The following is an 18,594-nucleotide window of genomic DNA, read 5'->3' as shown; positions in this document are numbered from 1 at the left end:
ATAGTTTATTTCAGACAGCTGGACAGACAGGAGCTGCAATCATTGTACCTATGACTTCTACCTAATAACTACAAATTGCTTCACTTATATAATGAGACCTTGAAATAAAATATTCTTATCTTGTTCTAAAATCCACACTTTGGGCTTCCCATACTTCTTCATGTTTTGTCTCACTGCTTTCTTGGTTGTCTGAAAGGCTGCCTTTATTTTTGTAGCACTCACTGGATGTTGGAATAACTCTCTCAAGGCTATATTTTCCCTTTGAACTCGTGCTCCCCTATTCTTTGTTCTCCAAGAACAAGGGAAGAAGAGGAGAGTCCCAAGAATGGATGGCACAGTCATTCATTGTACTTGGGAGGAATTATTTAAGGAAGTTTCTAAGTGACTGATCTCAGGAAAGGGCTATTCTGGCTTCTTCTGCTACCTTACAAAGGAAAAAAACAAGAAAAAAAAAAAAAAAAAAGTACCAAGCTGAGAGTAAGTTTTTTACCCTAAAGAATAGGAGAGGAAGTCAGTCTTTTTGGTTATGTCTTGATCTTGATGGATGCTATCACAGAGCACCACATCACACCTCTACTCAAATCACACCTGCCTGTCCTGCTGATGGCTGGACCCCAGAAAGAAGCTAACAAATGAACAATACGTAATAGCTGCTGAGTTGGTTCAAACAAGCAGAGAAAACACTGCATCTGTTAACTGGTTACCTACTTCATCAAGGAAAGATGACAAGTTAAATCTACTGGAGAACTTTCAAAGCCATGTTTGCCCAACAGAAAAAAGTATTCTCTCTAACCATTACTTAGCCTTTTTTATATGTTGATGTCATCAATAAAAAAAAAAAAGAAAAAAAAAAAAAAGAAAAAAAAAAAGAAAAGAAATTATTTCAAAACACAACATACTGCACACAGTTTATTTATCATGAAATTCACATGTGTTCTAGTTTTATCTATTTTATGAAAGAACATCACCAGTGTTTCACATTCAAGTGACTTAACACAATGAAACTGAAAAGTGTATGAAATATATAATAGAAATAATACGTATTCCACTACAATTGTGACTTCCGTCCTGTCTGCTTATCTTTATTTGGCTTTCAGACTAAATGGATAACGGTAAACATTTCTGAAATGCTTGAGTCTACCAGGGGTGAAGCTTGATTTCCACAGCAGTTTTAATGAGGAAAGACTTTTTAAAATGTATTCATCCAACATTCTAACAATTAATACTACCCAGAAGGGTTTCTCAGCTCCCAAAATTTAGACATGAAGATGAGCATTCACCGGCAAGAAACAAAATGTAGTGTACTACTTGATCCCTGATTACAAACAATATATACCTTGAAATTACACCTACAGGTTCAAAATTACACTCTCGTGAAGACTTGTGAAACTTTCATCATTTCTGTTTTAAATGCTGATATTTATTGTTTAAATTAATACCTTGAAAAAAAGCTTAGCAAGAATATTCAGCTTGTAAGTCAAATTTAAAAAGCATTCTGTTCTACGAGAGGCAACAACACAAAACTGTAAGTGTGAAAGCCCTCTCCCTTTTCTGCTATTGTACACCAGAATCATTTGTAAATTACCTTTGAGGGAAAAAAACAACTCACAAATCCAGAACACCTCCACAAAAAGCAGAATCCCCACCACCGACCAACTCACCCTACCAGCCACTAGCACAACAGCAGGGCTTTATATCAATCTTCTCTCTGCCATGTTTGATGCAGTTATATGCACATAGGCCAGGACGTCTGACTCTAGACACTCCAACACAGAACTCAAAGTGTATGCTTTGAACTCTCACTGTCCTGGTGTGATTCCAGGAACACGCTAAATCATAGAACTGTGCCCTCAATGGAGGATAACCATGAGAACTTGCATATTTGCACCAGCTAGGCTGAGACACGCCACTCTATTGTAAGAATGGCAGTAGCTCTTTCTAAACCTTGAGCATTCATGGGCAGACACAGAGGGGTTTACTGAATCTGTAAAATCTCATTTGTCTGGGGCACGCAGTTCCATGACAAATGTTGTTCCGTTCTGTCAGCACACATTAGAAATACTTCCAGCAAAACACCATCTGAAAAAAAAAAAGAACTCATCATTTGCAAGCCAGTGTTGCAAGCTCATTCTCCCTTCTGAGCAAAAGCTGAGTGAGAACTGGGGATGAACAGCCCAGAGGAGGGAAGACTCGGGGAATGTCATCAATGCTAACCAGTATGTAATGGGTGGGAGTCAAGTGGATAGGACAAAGCTCTTTATAATGGTCTTCAGTGGCAGAACAAGGGGCAATGTTGGAATAACTCTCTCAAGGCTATATTTTCCCTTTGAACTTGTGCTCCCCTATTCTGCGTCCTCCAAGTGACGAGTTTTGCACTTCCTCTTCCCAACAGGCTTTTCGCATCTTGTTCTGTCTGTCTCTTCAGAAGGGCTCCTTGATCTAGGCCTTGGTGATGGACTCCTTGAACTGCTTTGTTCATAATGGGAGTCATGTCTCTCATGGAATTCCATCTGGCTTTGCAGATCTGTCCTTTCAGTCAAAGTCTGGATCCTGAATTCTTGACCAGGAGACATACTTGAACAGTGAGCTTCAGACTGAGAGCTCTTACTGCAGGAGGTGCCATCTCCAGATGTCTTTGGTCTCTGTGACAGGTAACTGGTTTGGTGATAGGATCTTCTATAACACCGGTTGCTGTCTAGGTTGCTTGAACTGCTTTGGTCAGAGCTTTTGTTATATGACCATGATCTGCCTGAGTCACTCGAGCTAGTGCTCTCACAATTACTGGACTCTGTCTGACCTGTTGGGGACAGACATGTGTCACGGGACACTAACCTCCTCCTTCTTTTGCTCTGATGTTTGCTACCATCTCCACTTTTTGCTAGTCTCTTTTTAAACTGGTATCCACTGGTGTGTGGACTCTGTGGCAATGAAGCCCTGCTCAGTTCTCTGTCACTCCAGCTGATATCCTGGATTGATTGCTCTTTCTTCACATCTTCCCTTTTCTCCTCCCTGATGGAGTCCTCAGAGTCTGAGGACAGCTCAATCAGTTCTGGTGTCCTCTCAGTGTAGAGATTTACCTGACCAGAGATATCATGATGCTCTGATAAGGAGTTACTGGAATTAACACTGGACTGCATTATGGCTCTCTCCCAAACAGAGCTCTCAGTACACCTCTCTAACTCAGAAACCATGGAAGCACTGTGTTCTTCCGAATGGGAATACAAAGGACCTGGAGTTTCATCATGTTGGGGTAACAGATCAGCACTATAGTCAGATGAAGTCCACTGTAGCCCTTGAGAATTCCCCTCATATGAAAAGCTTGCAGGAATTTCTGAGGCTAAGTTGCTTCCTTCATTGTGCAATGGGGTAGAGCTGCTATAATTTTCATACTGTTTCCATGCCTTGAAGTCAACAGGGCTTTCAATAAGACTGATCCTGCTCTGATCAAAGTTGATAACACATCTGCTTTCTGAATCCTCAGATGTATCATCTTCAGCATTTTTCACCCTATAAAGAAAAAAGTAGCGCTTTTGGCAGATTGGGCAATTTCTTTTGCATTTCGACCATTTTTGGATACAAAGGAAGCAGTACACATGGCAGCAAGGATCTAGATATACAGCATTGTCAAATGTGTCCAAGCAAATGGGGCATTTAGAGTCAGGAACGGTGTCTGCTGGCATGGCCTGCATCTTGCCAGGTTGAGCTAACAGCTGTTGTCCTCAGCAAGCAGGCTGTGGAAGCCGTGTTCTGCAAAAGAAACAGACAAAAAGTTGTGTGCATATGTGGGAAGAAAACTATTTATACCTTACAAAAAAAGCTCAGTCTTGTTGGTTTTCCCCCAAAAGCAATACAAAAACAATATGAAAGTCAATCCAAAAGTAAACTCTAAGATGACAGCTTGGATCCAAAAGACTGTAAAACAAATAATCTGAGCTAGATAGGCAGCTCACTTTAGATTCGGTTCAGCTGGTACATTCAGACCTTTGTATTAACTTTAGCAAGATGCAGGTATGATCAAATTGGTTATAATATGTTACCTTAATCTGGTAACTTTATAAGTCACGTCTCTCAGTAAGGTGCTTTGACGGCCTCGACCAAATTACACACTGTTCATTACACCAATGTGGTGAGAGGTAAAATGGTGTTTATTTGACTGTGTAAGTCCCTTATATATGTTTTCTATTTCATCTACACCCCTTCTACATATGCATAACCGAGCAAAGGAGGGCCTATCGCATTACATCCTGAGTGTTCGTGCACGCCTAATACAACAATAATAGGACTGACAATTTGTGTCAGGATCTCTAAAACAATTCTTAAAATTATGCCACAAAATGCAAGAATCGTGGGACTTTTTTTTAATTCCCATGGCTTTCGTCTTTTTTTAAGAACAAAATGGCACCAGGATGGTGGCACACACGCTAAGAGCCCTTAAACTTTTAACTGCTGCAGGGAACTCAAACTGTTAGGGCAAACAAGTATTGTGATAGTAAGTTAGCATACAGACACTTTTTAAATTATTGTTATTATTTTGCCACATTCCTTCTACCCTCATAGCATTTAAAATGAAAGGACTATTACGAGTAAACAGATCACAAGTAAATAAATCTATTCATCTCCAAATTAGATAATACAGATATTTTAACTCCTAGTCTGTATTTTACTGAAGAAAAGCGAAAGCGTGTCCATTTCCAGGATGTTACAACAGTCAACACTGCACATAGTCTGACTTCAGCAAGGTATGAGCCCTGATATACTGAGTTTGTGTCTGGTTTTGGAAGAATTTCTATCAACACTCTATAAAACTTTTTTTTTTTTTTTTTTTTTTTTTTTTTTCAAATTTTCGTCCTTTAATATGAGATTTGACAAGTTTTTTTCACAATAAAAAGTCCTTGCTATTGAATAGTACCCTGCCACCTAGACCAAGTCATCATTTGCAAGCCAGTGTTGCAAGCCAGTTACAGCATTCTCCCTTCTAAGCAAAAGCTGAGTGAGAACTGGGGCTGAACAGCCCAGAGGAGGGAAGACTCGGGGGATGTCATCAATGCTAACTAATACCTAATGGGTGAGAGTCAAGTGGATAGGACAAAGCTCTTTATAATGGTCTTCAGTGGCAGAACAAGGGGCAATGGGCATGAAACTTTCCATCCCTACATAAGGAAGAGCATCACTTTGAGGGCAACAGAGCACTGGAACAGGCTGCCCAGAGAGGATGTGGCATCTCCTTCTCTGGAAAGAGTCATAACTCTCCAACGCATCTTATTCTACGGAACCTGCTTTAGCAGAGGATAGAAAAGGATGATGTCCAGGGGTCCCTTGCAACCTCTACAATTCTGTGATTCTGTAATTCTTAATTTCAGGAGAGGATAAGACATTTGTCTTTTCCCAGCCTATTCCTCTTATTGTATATTTTATAAGCTTTGCTGATGGGAAAATGAAAGTTCTTTTATTCTTCTCTAATCTTTAAGTAAAATGTTCAGAGATGTCTGGTGAACAATAGGACAGAAAGCAGGCACAGTAATTTAGACAGTAATCTATGGGCATATATATCATCCTGCAATGCTACATTAATCACTATCTTTAAAGGACAGCTCAGGAGTGATTAAGATTTTTCAATTGTGTTTACTGCAACTCAGCTATATTCAAGTGTTTTTAATCTGTGTCATTACATCTGAAGGTAATAACTGTATTTTAATCTGGAAATCTTTCCTATTCTCTTCCCAGATATGATTGGAAAGAATCATAGCAGAGGAGAGGTGACTTTTGAATTCAGCAAGTGTGTGAATGCAAAAACACTGTCATGCACGCAGAAAAGTTATCTACAGAATATAATATTAACATTGCCCCTAAAAGAATAATTCAAGAATAATTCATTCAAGCCACTGAAAATGAAATTCTCCATATAAGAAAAGAAAAATAGAGCAGGACAGAAAGATCTATTTTCCAGCCAGCTTTAATTCTACCACTGAATGGACTGTATTTAGTTCAGTATACTTCATCAAGAAAAGGTGAAACGGTTGGAGAAAGAGGTGAAAGTTTAGCAGTTAAGGGGGTATATTAAAAATACACACACACGCACAACAGAGTAGTAGCTAGGCTGATAAAGTACCCTTCATATTCAGAGATATCCAAAAATTCTTTAGAAGATTGCAATACGATATTAAAGCAAGAAAATACAAAACATAGCAGCCTTTCCATATTCATGATAACTTACATATTTCTTTGGAAGGAGGATTCATAGTAAGAAAAAATGTCAGCCCTGACAAAAAGGTTTTACCTTACAGTTCTTTGATAGGTTTACTTCTGAAAAGCGAAACCTTAGTAATGCATATGTGCCATATATATGCATATATGCAATATCCAGAAAGATAGCAGATCACAGGTTAAAAGAAAACTTTCCTTTTAAACTATAAGCACTGTGCTCTGTACTAATGCGAACTAAGTAGTTCCACAACAGCTTCAACTATGCTAAAACTCACTTTTCACCTCCTCTTGAAAATTGGCCTTATATATCCTATACCTAGCAAACAGCACGTTCCTGCGAATCATGTCATTACACAGAATTTCTGTCTCTTCTAACATATGTTTTGTGAGTCAGACCAACTATATTTCACAACCAAACATAGGTTTCTTTAGCAGCATTTATAACCAGAAACCAAATATTAATTAAGCAACTTATGTTATCCAGTCTGATAACAACTCTTAGGTCCTCATTTATTTAATCTATGAAGGCTTATAAAACATCCCAGCCATGCCATGCTTTCATCATTTTACTTGTCATCCTCTTTTTTGGTAAAAGGAATGATTGACACTTATAGTGAAAATTAAAATTTATTTTGTTATTTTGGTACCAAAATGCTACAGAGAACTGTACACATACAGTAAGATTACAGATACAGCTTAATAGGATGCGCCATACATTGTAAAGGCGAGAGCCACTGATCTGTCCACATGTACTGTGAGAAACAAGGATAAATGTTTTTGCATCTCTTAAACATTTTAGACATATATTATGTGCACCTGCAGCTCAGCTCAAGCCAACCAGTTGACAAGAGAGTGAGTGGTTTAATCTCAAGTAAAGTGAGTAAAAGTATTTTATGGGTCAGGAAATCCTGAAATCAAGCTGATTTAGTCCTATTTATTTTCAGTGTTCCAACTTGGCTTCAATAGCAGCATGGATCATTCTGAAAATAGACACTGACTGAATAAAACACAGTTATCAATTCATAATCTTCTCTTATTCGCTGGGGAAGATAACTGAATATGGTATAGATTACAGAAGTAAAAGGAAAGTAAGATGCTTAGAAGGGGAAATAAGTCTTCAGGTAGGGTAGGGCACACTTCTTTCTGTTTATTTCTGATCTATCCTCTGCTTCATCAGAAAACACTTGAAGCACTCCCGAGCTGTTTCCTTGTCTCTTTCGGCATCCAAAAATAAAGATGGGAAGTACTGTTGGGAGCCCTCTCTTGGGCAAAGTGAACACTCGCACTGTTTTCTTTGGCCCCGTGAAAAGGCAGGTCCCGACACAAGTGGCAAGAGCTGACAAAAACTGCTGGAAAAAGGCTCACTCTGAAGTGAAGTGTTTTGTAGAGCACAGCTTTATGATGTTCAGAAAAGAAAACTTGTTTGTTAATTAGCCAGCCAACAAATTCTGCACAAGCTGCAGCTTCTGTGTAGATGCAGCTCCATGAAGAGCTCAGTGCTGCTGGCAGACCTCAAGGTGGCACTGCCAGATCTTCTCCCAGTCTGGATGACTAACTTGTCATCTGATCTTGCAAGATATGTGCCATCTTGCAATGAATCTGTTTCTAATTTTCAGCTTTTTAAATTATGTCACTTTCTGTTTTGAGTCCTTTTTTTTTTTTTTTTTTTTCATTCCCCAGCGATATTCATACACAATGGCTGAGGACATTGGAGAGCTTTGCCCTTTTAAGTCAGAGGAAAAGAAATCCTCTTTACAACCTCTCTTCAGAGCAAAGTGTCTTACAACCTAGATGCATGTCTATAAGATTTCTTCACACACTCTTAAACCTGAACACATCCCACTGATGAGACAACCTGAGTTTCATACAACACAGTTATTCTGGTGGCATGGGGACAGAATACTAAATAGCTTGAAAATGCATGCAGTCCTGAGGCATTAAAAAGTGTCTGCAACAAAACCAGCAGTGATATAAAACAGGAGGTTTGGGGTTTTTATCACAAGCAGTGAATACTCACAAAAGAGAGTTCTGATCTTTCAAAAAGCTTGTTGGAGTAAAAACAACTGAGCCACCTCCAGCTTCATCTTAGCAGAAAAACAGCAAGTTTTATTTTGAAACTAGCTGCAGTTCATTTACTCAGTAGAAACAGCAGGTTTAATGACTTTGATGTCTGAAGTACAAAGCTGATATTTTAAGCATTTTTTGGGTAGACTGAGCTAAGAATGCTCACACTATCTACTGAGAAGCAAAGCACTCAACCTTGCATCACTACAGTGAAAAACTCCCAGAGCCACACAGCCACTGGTGCAAGACAAAATAAATTCGAGGCTGGGTTTTTCTTTTACTGGCATGGAAATCAACTCTGTTATGAACCAGACGACTGTTCTAAAAAGCTTGATTTAAGAACAGCCTCTTAGGATTTGCTTTCCTTTTACCATCAACGAGGAAAAGAAAAAAAAAAAAAAGCAGTTTAAAAACGTTTTTGTTTCAAGAAGTCAAGTCAGATTCTCTGTGTTATCTGTGTCATCAATAGTAGTTGAAGGGAAGGTGGAAGGAGACAAATCAACAAAACAGAATATGCACTGCTCCGCTTGGTGTCATCTGCAAACTTGCTGAGGGGGCAGTTGATCCCATAATCTAAGCCACTGATAAAGATCTTAAAGAATACTGGGTCCAAGGCAGACTCCTGGGGGACACCACTCATGAAATCACTCCTCTCAAACCAAGATGGCAGCAGAGAAACCTGCAATAGCACTCATGCATATTGCTATTATTGGCAGTGTAAGGAAGGTGAAAATAAAACTCTAAATAAGAGCTTTACAGGCACAGCTAGTTCCTCAAATAATCCGTATTTTCTCACATATAGCAAAGGTATAATACATAGCTGATGAACAAATGCATTATAACTCTCAGGTAGTTCCTCTATTCTTGTTATCTGTGTACAAGATACTCTGATTTTTCTAAACACCTCTTCATTGGTCACAAAGGAATTTTACAGAACCTTTTCCACTCACCTGTACATACCTGGACAACAAACATTTGATAAAATATTGTAAATTGTACCTTTTACAACCTACTTTCAAATATTTTTTTTTCTTTTTTCTTTTTTTTTTTTTTTTTTTGTGACAGTTTCTGCTAATAAGGTCAGTTGTCATCAAAGCAAGACTAAAATTTACTGGAGAAATTTTTCTCAAGTGGGGAAAATATTTCAACAACAATGAATCAATTGAAAGAAATAGGTTGCTTGGAAAAAGTCTGGGATAAAGTGTGTGATATGGCTGAGCTGCAAAGTGGCAGTTCATTTTCTGAAGCTATTTTTCATGTTTTTAAGTAGAACAAGATAAGATATAAAAAGAAAGAATGCTTTTGTTCCGTATAAAAAAGGAACTTTCGACTGACTGAAATAAATAATAATAACAATAGCACTAAAAAAATGCTCAGCAACTTCAGTGCTGTGAAATTTTCATGTGATTACACTGTTCTGAACCAAAAGACTTTTTGAAAGTTTGGGTTTTGCACAGCAGAAACATAGAATAACATTTTCTCATACCGGATGATTTTGGATTAGTATTCTTGTTATGACTTTGGTCAGCAGCAGCTGAAGGTGAAATAGGATATGTAAAAGTCCTTGGTGTACTTTCCCAGTGTCACTGATGTGTGAACAAGGAGAGGACTGGAAGAGGAACACAGTTTCAGTATAAAGATTTCCTAAACTCACTCGTTTTCAATAGCTTGATGCAAGAAGAGATTTCCATAACAATGGTCATATACACATGTAGACCCCATGCATTTCACATCCAGAGCAACACAAAGCAGCCGAAGGATGCTCGTCCTGCTTATCTCAGTAGTGATCTCTGAAGGCTACAGTAGTTTTCACAGCCTATTGCACCCTCCTACAAAACTATCGAGATGCTTTGCAAGTTCCACTGTTTTCTCCCATCGAAACAAATATTTGCTGCTTTTTTAAATACTGATAAGTAGCAACCCAAAATTAAGATGGTAATCGATCAGATCTGTCCCATTCCAATACAGATTTTAGAGAATCACCCTAAAGATCTGAAAAAGAGCATGATTTCTTTAGTTCTGTTTTCTATAGCACCTCTAAACACAGCATAGGAATTGCAGGTGGATGGACATCAGTCTGAAGCAACATGGAAATAATAGCTGTGGGACCCAAATTCCCTGCTCACACTGAAAGTGATGCCTAATGCTTGTCATGCATCAGTAGCTTCTTTCTGCTGCACCTAGTTAGAAGCGTGCCTCTTCTCACAACTTCGGCTCTTTTGTCTGAACCAAATTATGCCTGGTGATTTTCTCTTGTTGCTTGAGTATTCAAGTATACATCACAGGACACAGTGTCTTAGTTTCCATTGCAGCAGCTCTGGTCTAGGTTATCCAGATTCTTAGTTATTGTATACCCTGTATATTCATACAGATTAATATAATCTGAGTAAATGTTAAACCATTGTAATTACAGATGAGGTCCAGCACAGATCTTGTGAAAACTGCTTAAAGATAGCTTTACACCTCCCTTGTCTCTTTTTAATCAAAGGTCAGCTACAGCAAGAAATCTGCTTTAAGAAAGGCTGTGAAGAACCATGCTTTTTGTCTTGCAAATGACATTTCTTGGGTGACAAAGAAGGACGCCTGTTAAATTTCAGACTACAAGGGAACCAGGGGGCTGAGGAAATGTTTGGAATTACAAGCATATCCAGAAGCATTTCCTAGAGGCACAGCGTTTGCATCAGAGACTGATCAGCTCCTATTCACAATGTGTTCCACTAAGACTTAAGGGAAAGTGTGGTTTTCAAGAAAGAGCAGCAGAGGGTATACTATAGCTAAGATACCATGCTAGTCTGACTCAAAACAAAACAAAACAAAACAAACAAACAAAAAGCACAAAACACACAAAGATTATCCAGCATTTCAGAAAACAAGCTGAACAAAAGTCTGCTCCCACCCCACATGGATAGAGTTCTGTTTTACCAGAAAGAGGTAAGCCTATTTACAGCACAAAGACTCTTCCACACCCAGTACCCTGCCATGTCATGCAGCCACAGAAGAGGAGAGGAGAACTGGCCCAGGTGAGCAGTCTATTCTTCTTTCCCCAAAGCATGACCTGAATGGTGTGTTAAACCAGAAGCTGGGTACCAGTCTGTCACTTGCAGGCCAAAGATTAAAAAATAAATAAATTCATGGCCTTCATAGCACAGTTCTTGGCTCAGGGTGTGAAATGCAGTGGTGATTTCTGAAATGTACACAATCATAGAATCATTACTGCTGGAAAAGACCTCTCAGGTCTCTCAAATCAAGTCCAGCCCCAGTCCAGCCCACACGTGCCCACTAACCACATTCCCCAGCTCCACATCTTTGCCTTTCTTGAATGCTTTTGAAGTGCAGAAACAAACTCTATAGCCTGTTAGGATATAAAGCAGCTATGATTTTATAAAGAAATGTGCACACAGCCCTGGCTCAAGGGGTTAACACTCCAAACTTGCACGCCATAAGGAAAAAGCGCATTACAGATATAGGCTGAACTAATATATAATTGATAGTCTCCCCCCCGAGTTCAGTTACACATTCATTACATTCCCCGCAACCCCATTGGCAAAGATGGTTCCCCCACTTTTCTCCGTCATTGTTTTGGGATGAAGATTCCTCTCCTGCTGTGAGAGTTCCTGTTTTCTTCTGGCTTTAGCTTTTGGCCTTGCAGGTGTAGCGCCCCCACACATCGGTGTCATCTTGCCCTGTGAATATCTAATCACCTTTTTGTCAGATGTCTTCAGGCTGCTCCCAAACTCCTATCTTTATGGCCTTCTTCCCCTTGTTTTTCCAGACTTAGTGTCTGCAATTCCCCCTCTCTCTGCCCCCCTTAACATAAACTGTAACCACCCTTTGTCGTGGTTTCTGTGAGGCCCCCTTTTCTCTTTCAGTAGCAAAGTGTTCCTTTTCATTTATTATGGAGTCCTTTTTGGTCTTCACTTCAAGGGACAGTGACTCCATCAACAACCTGGGCAGCCTGTTCCAAAGCTGGATCACTCTTTTCAAGAAGTTCTTACTAATCCCTTCCTTGACACATCTTGAGGCCCCTCACCCTATTTTCAGGCAGTTATAAAAGCAATAGTCTCCCTTGACCCTCCTATTCTCTGGACTAAACAGTCCCAGAACTGTAGGCACAAGAGTACACAGGGAGCAGAATGGGAACCATTCACTTCTGCCCAGTCATCTCATAGCAATGAAAGCACTGTCCTGAGCTACTGTGACCACCCAGAGAAAGGAGCTTTCCTGTGATGAAGAAGTTAAAGTACCAGTCTCATGGTAGGCAGTCGGGTCTCGCAGTAACTCCTGTGCTGTCACAATTTTACCTAGTCTACACTGTGATTCCCCCCTGCCAAGCCAGCCCTCTGCACACCATCAGCATCCAATTTCTTCTACTGATCTAGGGCAAAACTGGTGTCCTCAATCAGCCCTTTGTGCCACAAAACCAGTGCTGAAAATATACACAAGGAAAACAATGTGAGCTCTCGTTTCAGTTTTAAGTAAGAGCAAAGCCTAGTCTATGCAACAACAATGCACAGAGGAGAAGTAAATAAGGAAGAAAGCTCAGAGATGAATAGGCTGGAGATGAGAACAGCCGTACTGTTAAACAGTTTACTTTTCAAAGGCAGCACAAGGACAAAATGCTTTGTGTGAGGGGAAAATTAGTTTCCAAGGTGTGTGCTTTCCACAGAGAGTCAAGTTAATTATTCAAAGCAGAAGACCATGAATTCTCACAATTTAGTCGTTCTGTTCTGACACATTCAGGCCCAGTGAGCTGCTTCTTATCACCAGGACTTTGATAATTAGCATAGACATATGAAATAAACTTTCTGGAGAATTCAGTAGTAAGCAGGTATGACATCCTAATAGGGGTTTTATTAGGCATATTTCTTCATGGTAATGTATTAGCAATCACTGTGACAATTTCTGCTCTGAGGGGTTTTGGCCTTGCTCATTTTTTATACTTGCAGGGAAATAAATTTATTCATGGCAGAGATCTAATCCAATACGCTACTCTGTTTACTCTGGTTTCTAAAGTAGCAGTTCTCTCAGAATTAATGAGAAGTGACATATACATCATAGAAGAAAATGCAGTGTCTTCAGTCTGGCATCACCAAATAGCAATGATCTCTTATGACTCTACAGACTGTAGGAAAGCAGACCTAACTACTTGGTCCTCACATCACAGCTGACATCAGTACAAGACACTCAAAGAAATTTGTGGTTCCTCCTTTCCAAACAAGCCAAAATTCTGAAAGACAGAAGAACCACCTACTATTATGGATATTGCTCCCTGCCTTCAGAAAAGCACTCAAAACTCTCATTAAAAAAGTGAAGTACTAAAAATATGATGTGACCAAAAGCGGTGCTTTTCTTAATCTTTTCACTGCAAGCTACTACAGTTAACTTTGTGCTGTTTGCAGAGCAACTTAAGCTGAAAAACCTACTGTCTTTTTTAGGTGACACACAACCTGAGAATATGTTGATGCAGTTTTGGTTTAGCACTCCGTAAAGTCTCTCTTACAACTGGATCTAAAATGCTAATCAGTCATTTATTAACTAATTTTGTATAAACCCTGCTGTACCTCCACTTAGAATAAAAACTATTAATGTGCTCAAACACTCTTAAAGTGGAGTCATGGTTGTTCTTAATAGATATATTTGTAAATCTGAGTTCTTCAGAATTGCAAGACCCCTACTCATTTCTTTATCCCTCAAGCCAGATCCATAGTGGAATTAATGGTGCTGCCTTTAAATCTGTACAAACACAGTGGAAGATACTGCATAAGGATAAATAGATCATATTGGTGTCTCATATGTGTATATATGAATATAGATTTGGTAATCAAAAATCCTGATATACTATATCCATATACTCTTCATATACTATAGAGAACACTGCATTACTTTATTAATACCATACTGAAGCCATTTTTTCCAACTTTTCAGAAGGGAAACAACAGATTTGTTATATGTTCTCCCAGAACTCAATGAAACCTCACTCTAATAATGTCTTCAGTACAAGAACAGTTGACATCAATTAGGCTACCAAGGCCCTGAATGTGGCAGCTCTCTACTATGCAAACTGATGAAGCATTTTTTTCCCTGAATCTATCAGTCAGGGAATGCATCTCTTTTGCTCTTGCCTTTCTACCTTTTCTGAAAGTTCCCTAGGACAAGAGCCATTCTTGTGATGTGACCACATGAAACTCACAGCAGTTCAAACCTGTAGTGGAGCCAGAAGTGCCATAGGAAAACTGAAAGTTCACAGAATAGGCCATTTAGCTTGAAAAGGAAAATAAAAATACCTTTCAAAAATACCTCTCATTTCAACCTCCTGGGCCTCATACATTTGCTGAGACATTCAGTTCCCTAGCTCCTTGCTGCTTTGCCCAGCAAAATCATAGTTAAGACATGATATCTGCTAGTTTCCTTTTCTAATGAAAACATGTTCATCTGAGATAATAAAAAATGCTTGTGGACTCACAATATACAGGCATTCAGCAGAAAAGAAGTGAAATATCATCAGATTCATGGAGGTAGTGAAATGGTGGATATCTTCATAAATCTCACCCTACACAACTTTCCCAAAATCTTACTGTGGTCTTGTCTGAATAAAGACTGAAGAAGCAAGAGTCACAGTTTGTACTTTTCAAGCACCTGAGATATCTATGGCTACAAAAAGTACTCACTTTTCAACTAGTAGAGGTAGTTTCTTATGATTCAGTGGCCAAAAATCTGCTTAAATCTCTGTGTGCATCCTTTCCATCTGTCAGCAGGTAAACTGGCAAAATAACACTTGGAATTCCCAACTGTCTCATCACTGAGTTTTTAAGAACTACATAACTATGTAGTGGGTTGAGGTACAGCTTCAAGTGGTTCCAGAAAGCTGAGAAGCAGTCATGGATGCAGGAAAAATAGCCAAAATCAGATATTCTGTGCTCATTTTGCAGTTACTCAGGCACAAGACCTCTGTCTCTATCCAGGTTTTCAATATCCTCAGTGGAGTCCTGGTACAAGAACTTTGTTTTATTAACAACTGCCACACACAAGACTCATTAGAAATCACATTAATAATGATGTCAACTTCCAGCTCCTTTTCTAGGAGTAATCTCTAAGCTGCATGTGCCAGCAGGCAAAAGCTACATTTAAAGATTTAAAGAGTACAACAACAACAAAAATCTAAAGAGCTGAATCTAAACCTGAATAAATTGTGTCCTGGGAAGAAACCACTGAGAGGTTCTGGCTCCTGGAGGGTCCAAAATAACATCTGATGAGGAGGTCAGAATTTTAAAGGAAAAGGAGAATCCGTTGGCAAAAAGAAACTGGGACTCAGTAGCAGAGTTACTAAATGACTGAATTTATCTGTCTACAGATTACACAATCTTAGCAGCAAAGCAGAAAGCGTATATTGTTGCCTCTATGCTAGGCACTGAAATTCTAAAGCAGCAGTGGATAACGTGTGCCTTATGAAGAACAGAATGTTGTCAGCAAGTAACTAAAACAACAGATGATGAATTTCACCAGAATCTCAAAGGAGCTCAAAAATAGACTAGATCTGTTAGCACTCACAGCACCATGGAAACTTCCCTTGCTATAAGGAAATTGTACAATTAATAATAATAATAATAACAACATAATTTTAAAAGGAAAAAAGAAAGCAAGATAGCTTTGTAACACATAGCAATTCAAACAGCAAATTTGATCAGAGAAGAAGGAAAAAAAAATGAGAAATCTTTTTTTCCATGCAGACTCATCAGGAGCAAAATAAAGACAAATTAATATTCTCCACTGCCTGCCCAGGAGACACACAATACAGGATGAGACACTCCAAGGTCAGTGCATAACACTGTAAGAGATATCTGGCAGCAACAAAAGTTGGTGCCTTGTGAGAGACTGGTGTCTTGCATTTTAGCGATCTAGGCTTCAGTTTTAGGTTCACTGTATCCACTACAGAGCATTCAAAGACAGCTTCTACTTCCTTACATCTAGATGCTCCCCTGCTTCAACATAAGGGCTGAGACTGAGAGCAGGTGAAGAGGAACCCACTGTCTCACTAATCAAAGTCTAACTGTGTTGTGAATTACAGTTACAATCTATTTCTACTATGGTAGAAGAATGAAATCTGGATGCAACACTTACTTATCAGTAGTATAAGGAAAGTAACTATAGAGAAAGTGAAACATGGCTCGTGTTATTTATGCACAACACATGCTTACTCATCACCATCATTTGAGAATATACTCCACAGAATAAAAAGCTGTACAGTCTCTATGAAAGTTTTCTTACAAGACTACATGAAGGAAAAATACTTGCTGCTCTGTGACACCATTCATATACAATTTCTCAGCCAGAAGAATGCACTGTTTTTATGGAAATTAAATAAGAAATGTGCAATACATTTGTGAATTCAGTTTTGATGTCCATAAATTCTTTCCTTTTTTTCTTCTAAAATACTCTAGACCAATTTATTTATTTATTTTTAATTTTAGAGGCTTGTGGAAACATTAAAATGGCTGACTATGGTGCAGGGAAGTATGAATAGATATACATCACCAAAAATTCCATTGTGCACACAAAATATATAAATATATATATATATGTTTTTAGTGATGGCAAAAGCAAAGTCTCAAATTAGCATGTAAAGTCCACAAAAATGTTCCTTAATTGCTCTATAAAGGTTCTAATGGAGCACCAAGCTCCAGGGATTAGAGCCCGGTCTGATAGATGAAAGCTTAAAAATACCATAGGACATCTCAGAGGGAGAATGGTTAGGTAACACTTTTTGTTTGTTTGTTTGTTTGTTTGTTTGTTTTCAATAAAATAAATAGTTTTGTTTAGTTAGCAAAAACCAAAATTACATTACGTAGCTCACTGTCACCAGCATTTTTCAGTGTTCAGATAAAGAATAAAGGTTAAATTCCTAATATTTTGTCCTGCAGTTTTGTTGCCAAGTGTAAAACATTTAATCATTAAGCCTGTCATTATTCTCCTGCTGTTCTGCTCTGATTAATTCTTATAATATTAAACAGCAATTCATTTTATCCTTCCACATCACAAGTCCAGATGAAGGAGATAAGTAGCCGATAAAAGATCTCCAAGAACAGTTATAAATGATTCTTTTTACAGGAATAATAAAGCATCTATGTGGAGCTGAGTAAACCCTCCATAAGTTACACATAACTAATTTTGTTAGAAAACCTCAGCAAATTGCAGTCAATAATCTTCACTGTTAACCTGCTGTTCTCCAAACTTCTGAGCAGAAACTTCACTCTGAAATGCAAATGTTTAATTACTTTTTAATGGTTAGCTTTATTTTCACTAAATTCTGTCATCTGTCTCAGTTATTTTCCTCCATTTTTTATAGTTCAAGTAATTGTCATTTCAGAAGATTTCTTCTCCTTAATTTCTGCTCTGCATTTTACTCTTTGCAAAAAACAAAAAAAAACTTCAGTGGAATTGATGTTCCTCTGTTTGAAGTTTTGCCCAGTAACTCAGCACACTCTTTCTCTATGTTCCCTGCTACAGGGACACCGTTTAGCAATGAACCACAGGACCCCATCACAGCCATTTTATTCTGGGACATGTGGTTTAACTCATCAGGTGGCTGAGCACTGCACAGACATTTGCTCACTCCTGTCCTTTCCAGTGAGATGAGAGAATCAATGGGAAAAAACAACAACAAACAACAACAACAACAAAGTAGAACTCATGGTTGAGCTAAATCTATTTACAGAGACAGATAAAAGGAAAATAGTTCTGGCAAAAATAAAAGAATAGCAGTTATGATATATGTGTATATATTAATGTGTATAAGAAGTGATGCACAAACAATTGCTCACCACCCCCCAAGTGATGCCCAGCTCACCTTCAGAGCAGCAGAAGAGAGAACTCCTGTTGCTTTCAACCTTCCTTCCACAGGTTGCCATACGATATGGAATATCCCTCTGGTCTGCTTAAATTATCTGTTCTGAATCCGTCCCCTCCCAGATCCTTGGGCCTCACCTCATTGTTAGAACAGCAGAAGAATGTGTGAAAACCAAGTTGTGCTTGGCTCTATACAGCAACATCATAGTATTATCAATGTTGCTTTCCTGCTAAAACCAAAACATGGCACTGTGAAGAAAAGCTATCTTGTCCCAGTTGATGTTTAGACTGGACAGACAGGGCAAACTTGAGGACTCAGGATGAAGAAGGAAGATGTTTTTTGAGCTGGATCAAAGGTACATTGTTGAAATAATCACATAAGCGAAAGGTAATGTATTGTGGTTTTTTTATGTAAATAACAGATGGCAGGGAATGGGAAGTATTCGCAAAAGAATTTAGACATTTTATGACTGTGAAATCTAA

General features: G+C 38.6%; 1 protein-coding gene across 2 annotated transcripts; it reads right to left on the bottom strand.

Annotated features, from left to right (window-relative positions):
* Window positions 1-945: 945 nt before the first annotated feature.
* LOC140264348 (uncharacterized) lies at window positions 946-18,249 on the bottom strand. 2 transcript variants are annotated; one of them, XM_072360060.1, is made up of 3 exons: window positions 18,113-18,157; window positions 17,446-17,517; window positions 946-3,747 (listed from the first exon to the last, which is right to left on the bottom strand). In XM_072360060.1, exon 3 carries the CDS (start codon window positions 3,687-3,689, stop codon window positions 2,343-2,345), a length of 1,347 nt encoding a protein of 448 aa, XP_072216161.1. In that variant the 5' UTR covers window positions 3,690-3,747; window positions 17,446-17,517; window positions 18,113-18,157; the 3' UTR covers window positions 946-2,342. The 2 variants fall into 2 exon arrangements, with proteins under 2 accessions (XP_072216161.1, XP_072216160.1); XM_072360059.1 differs by lacking the exon at window positions 17,446-17,517 and having other exon boundaries at window positions 18,113-18,249.
* Window positions 18,250-18,594: the final 345 nt, after the last annotated feature.

This window comes from Excalfactoria chinensis, chromosome Z (genome assembly GCF_039878825.1).
Source record: "Excalfactoria chinensis isolate bCotChi1 chromosome Z, bCotChi1.hap2, whole genome shotgun sequence".
Lineage (NCBI taxonomy): Eukaryota > Metazoa > Chordata > Aves > Galliformes > Phasianidae > Excalfactoria > Excalfactoria chinensis.
The sequence above is the reverse complement of the archived record's forward strand: the minus strand, read 5'-3'. Positions and strand labels throughout refer to the sequence as shown.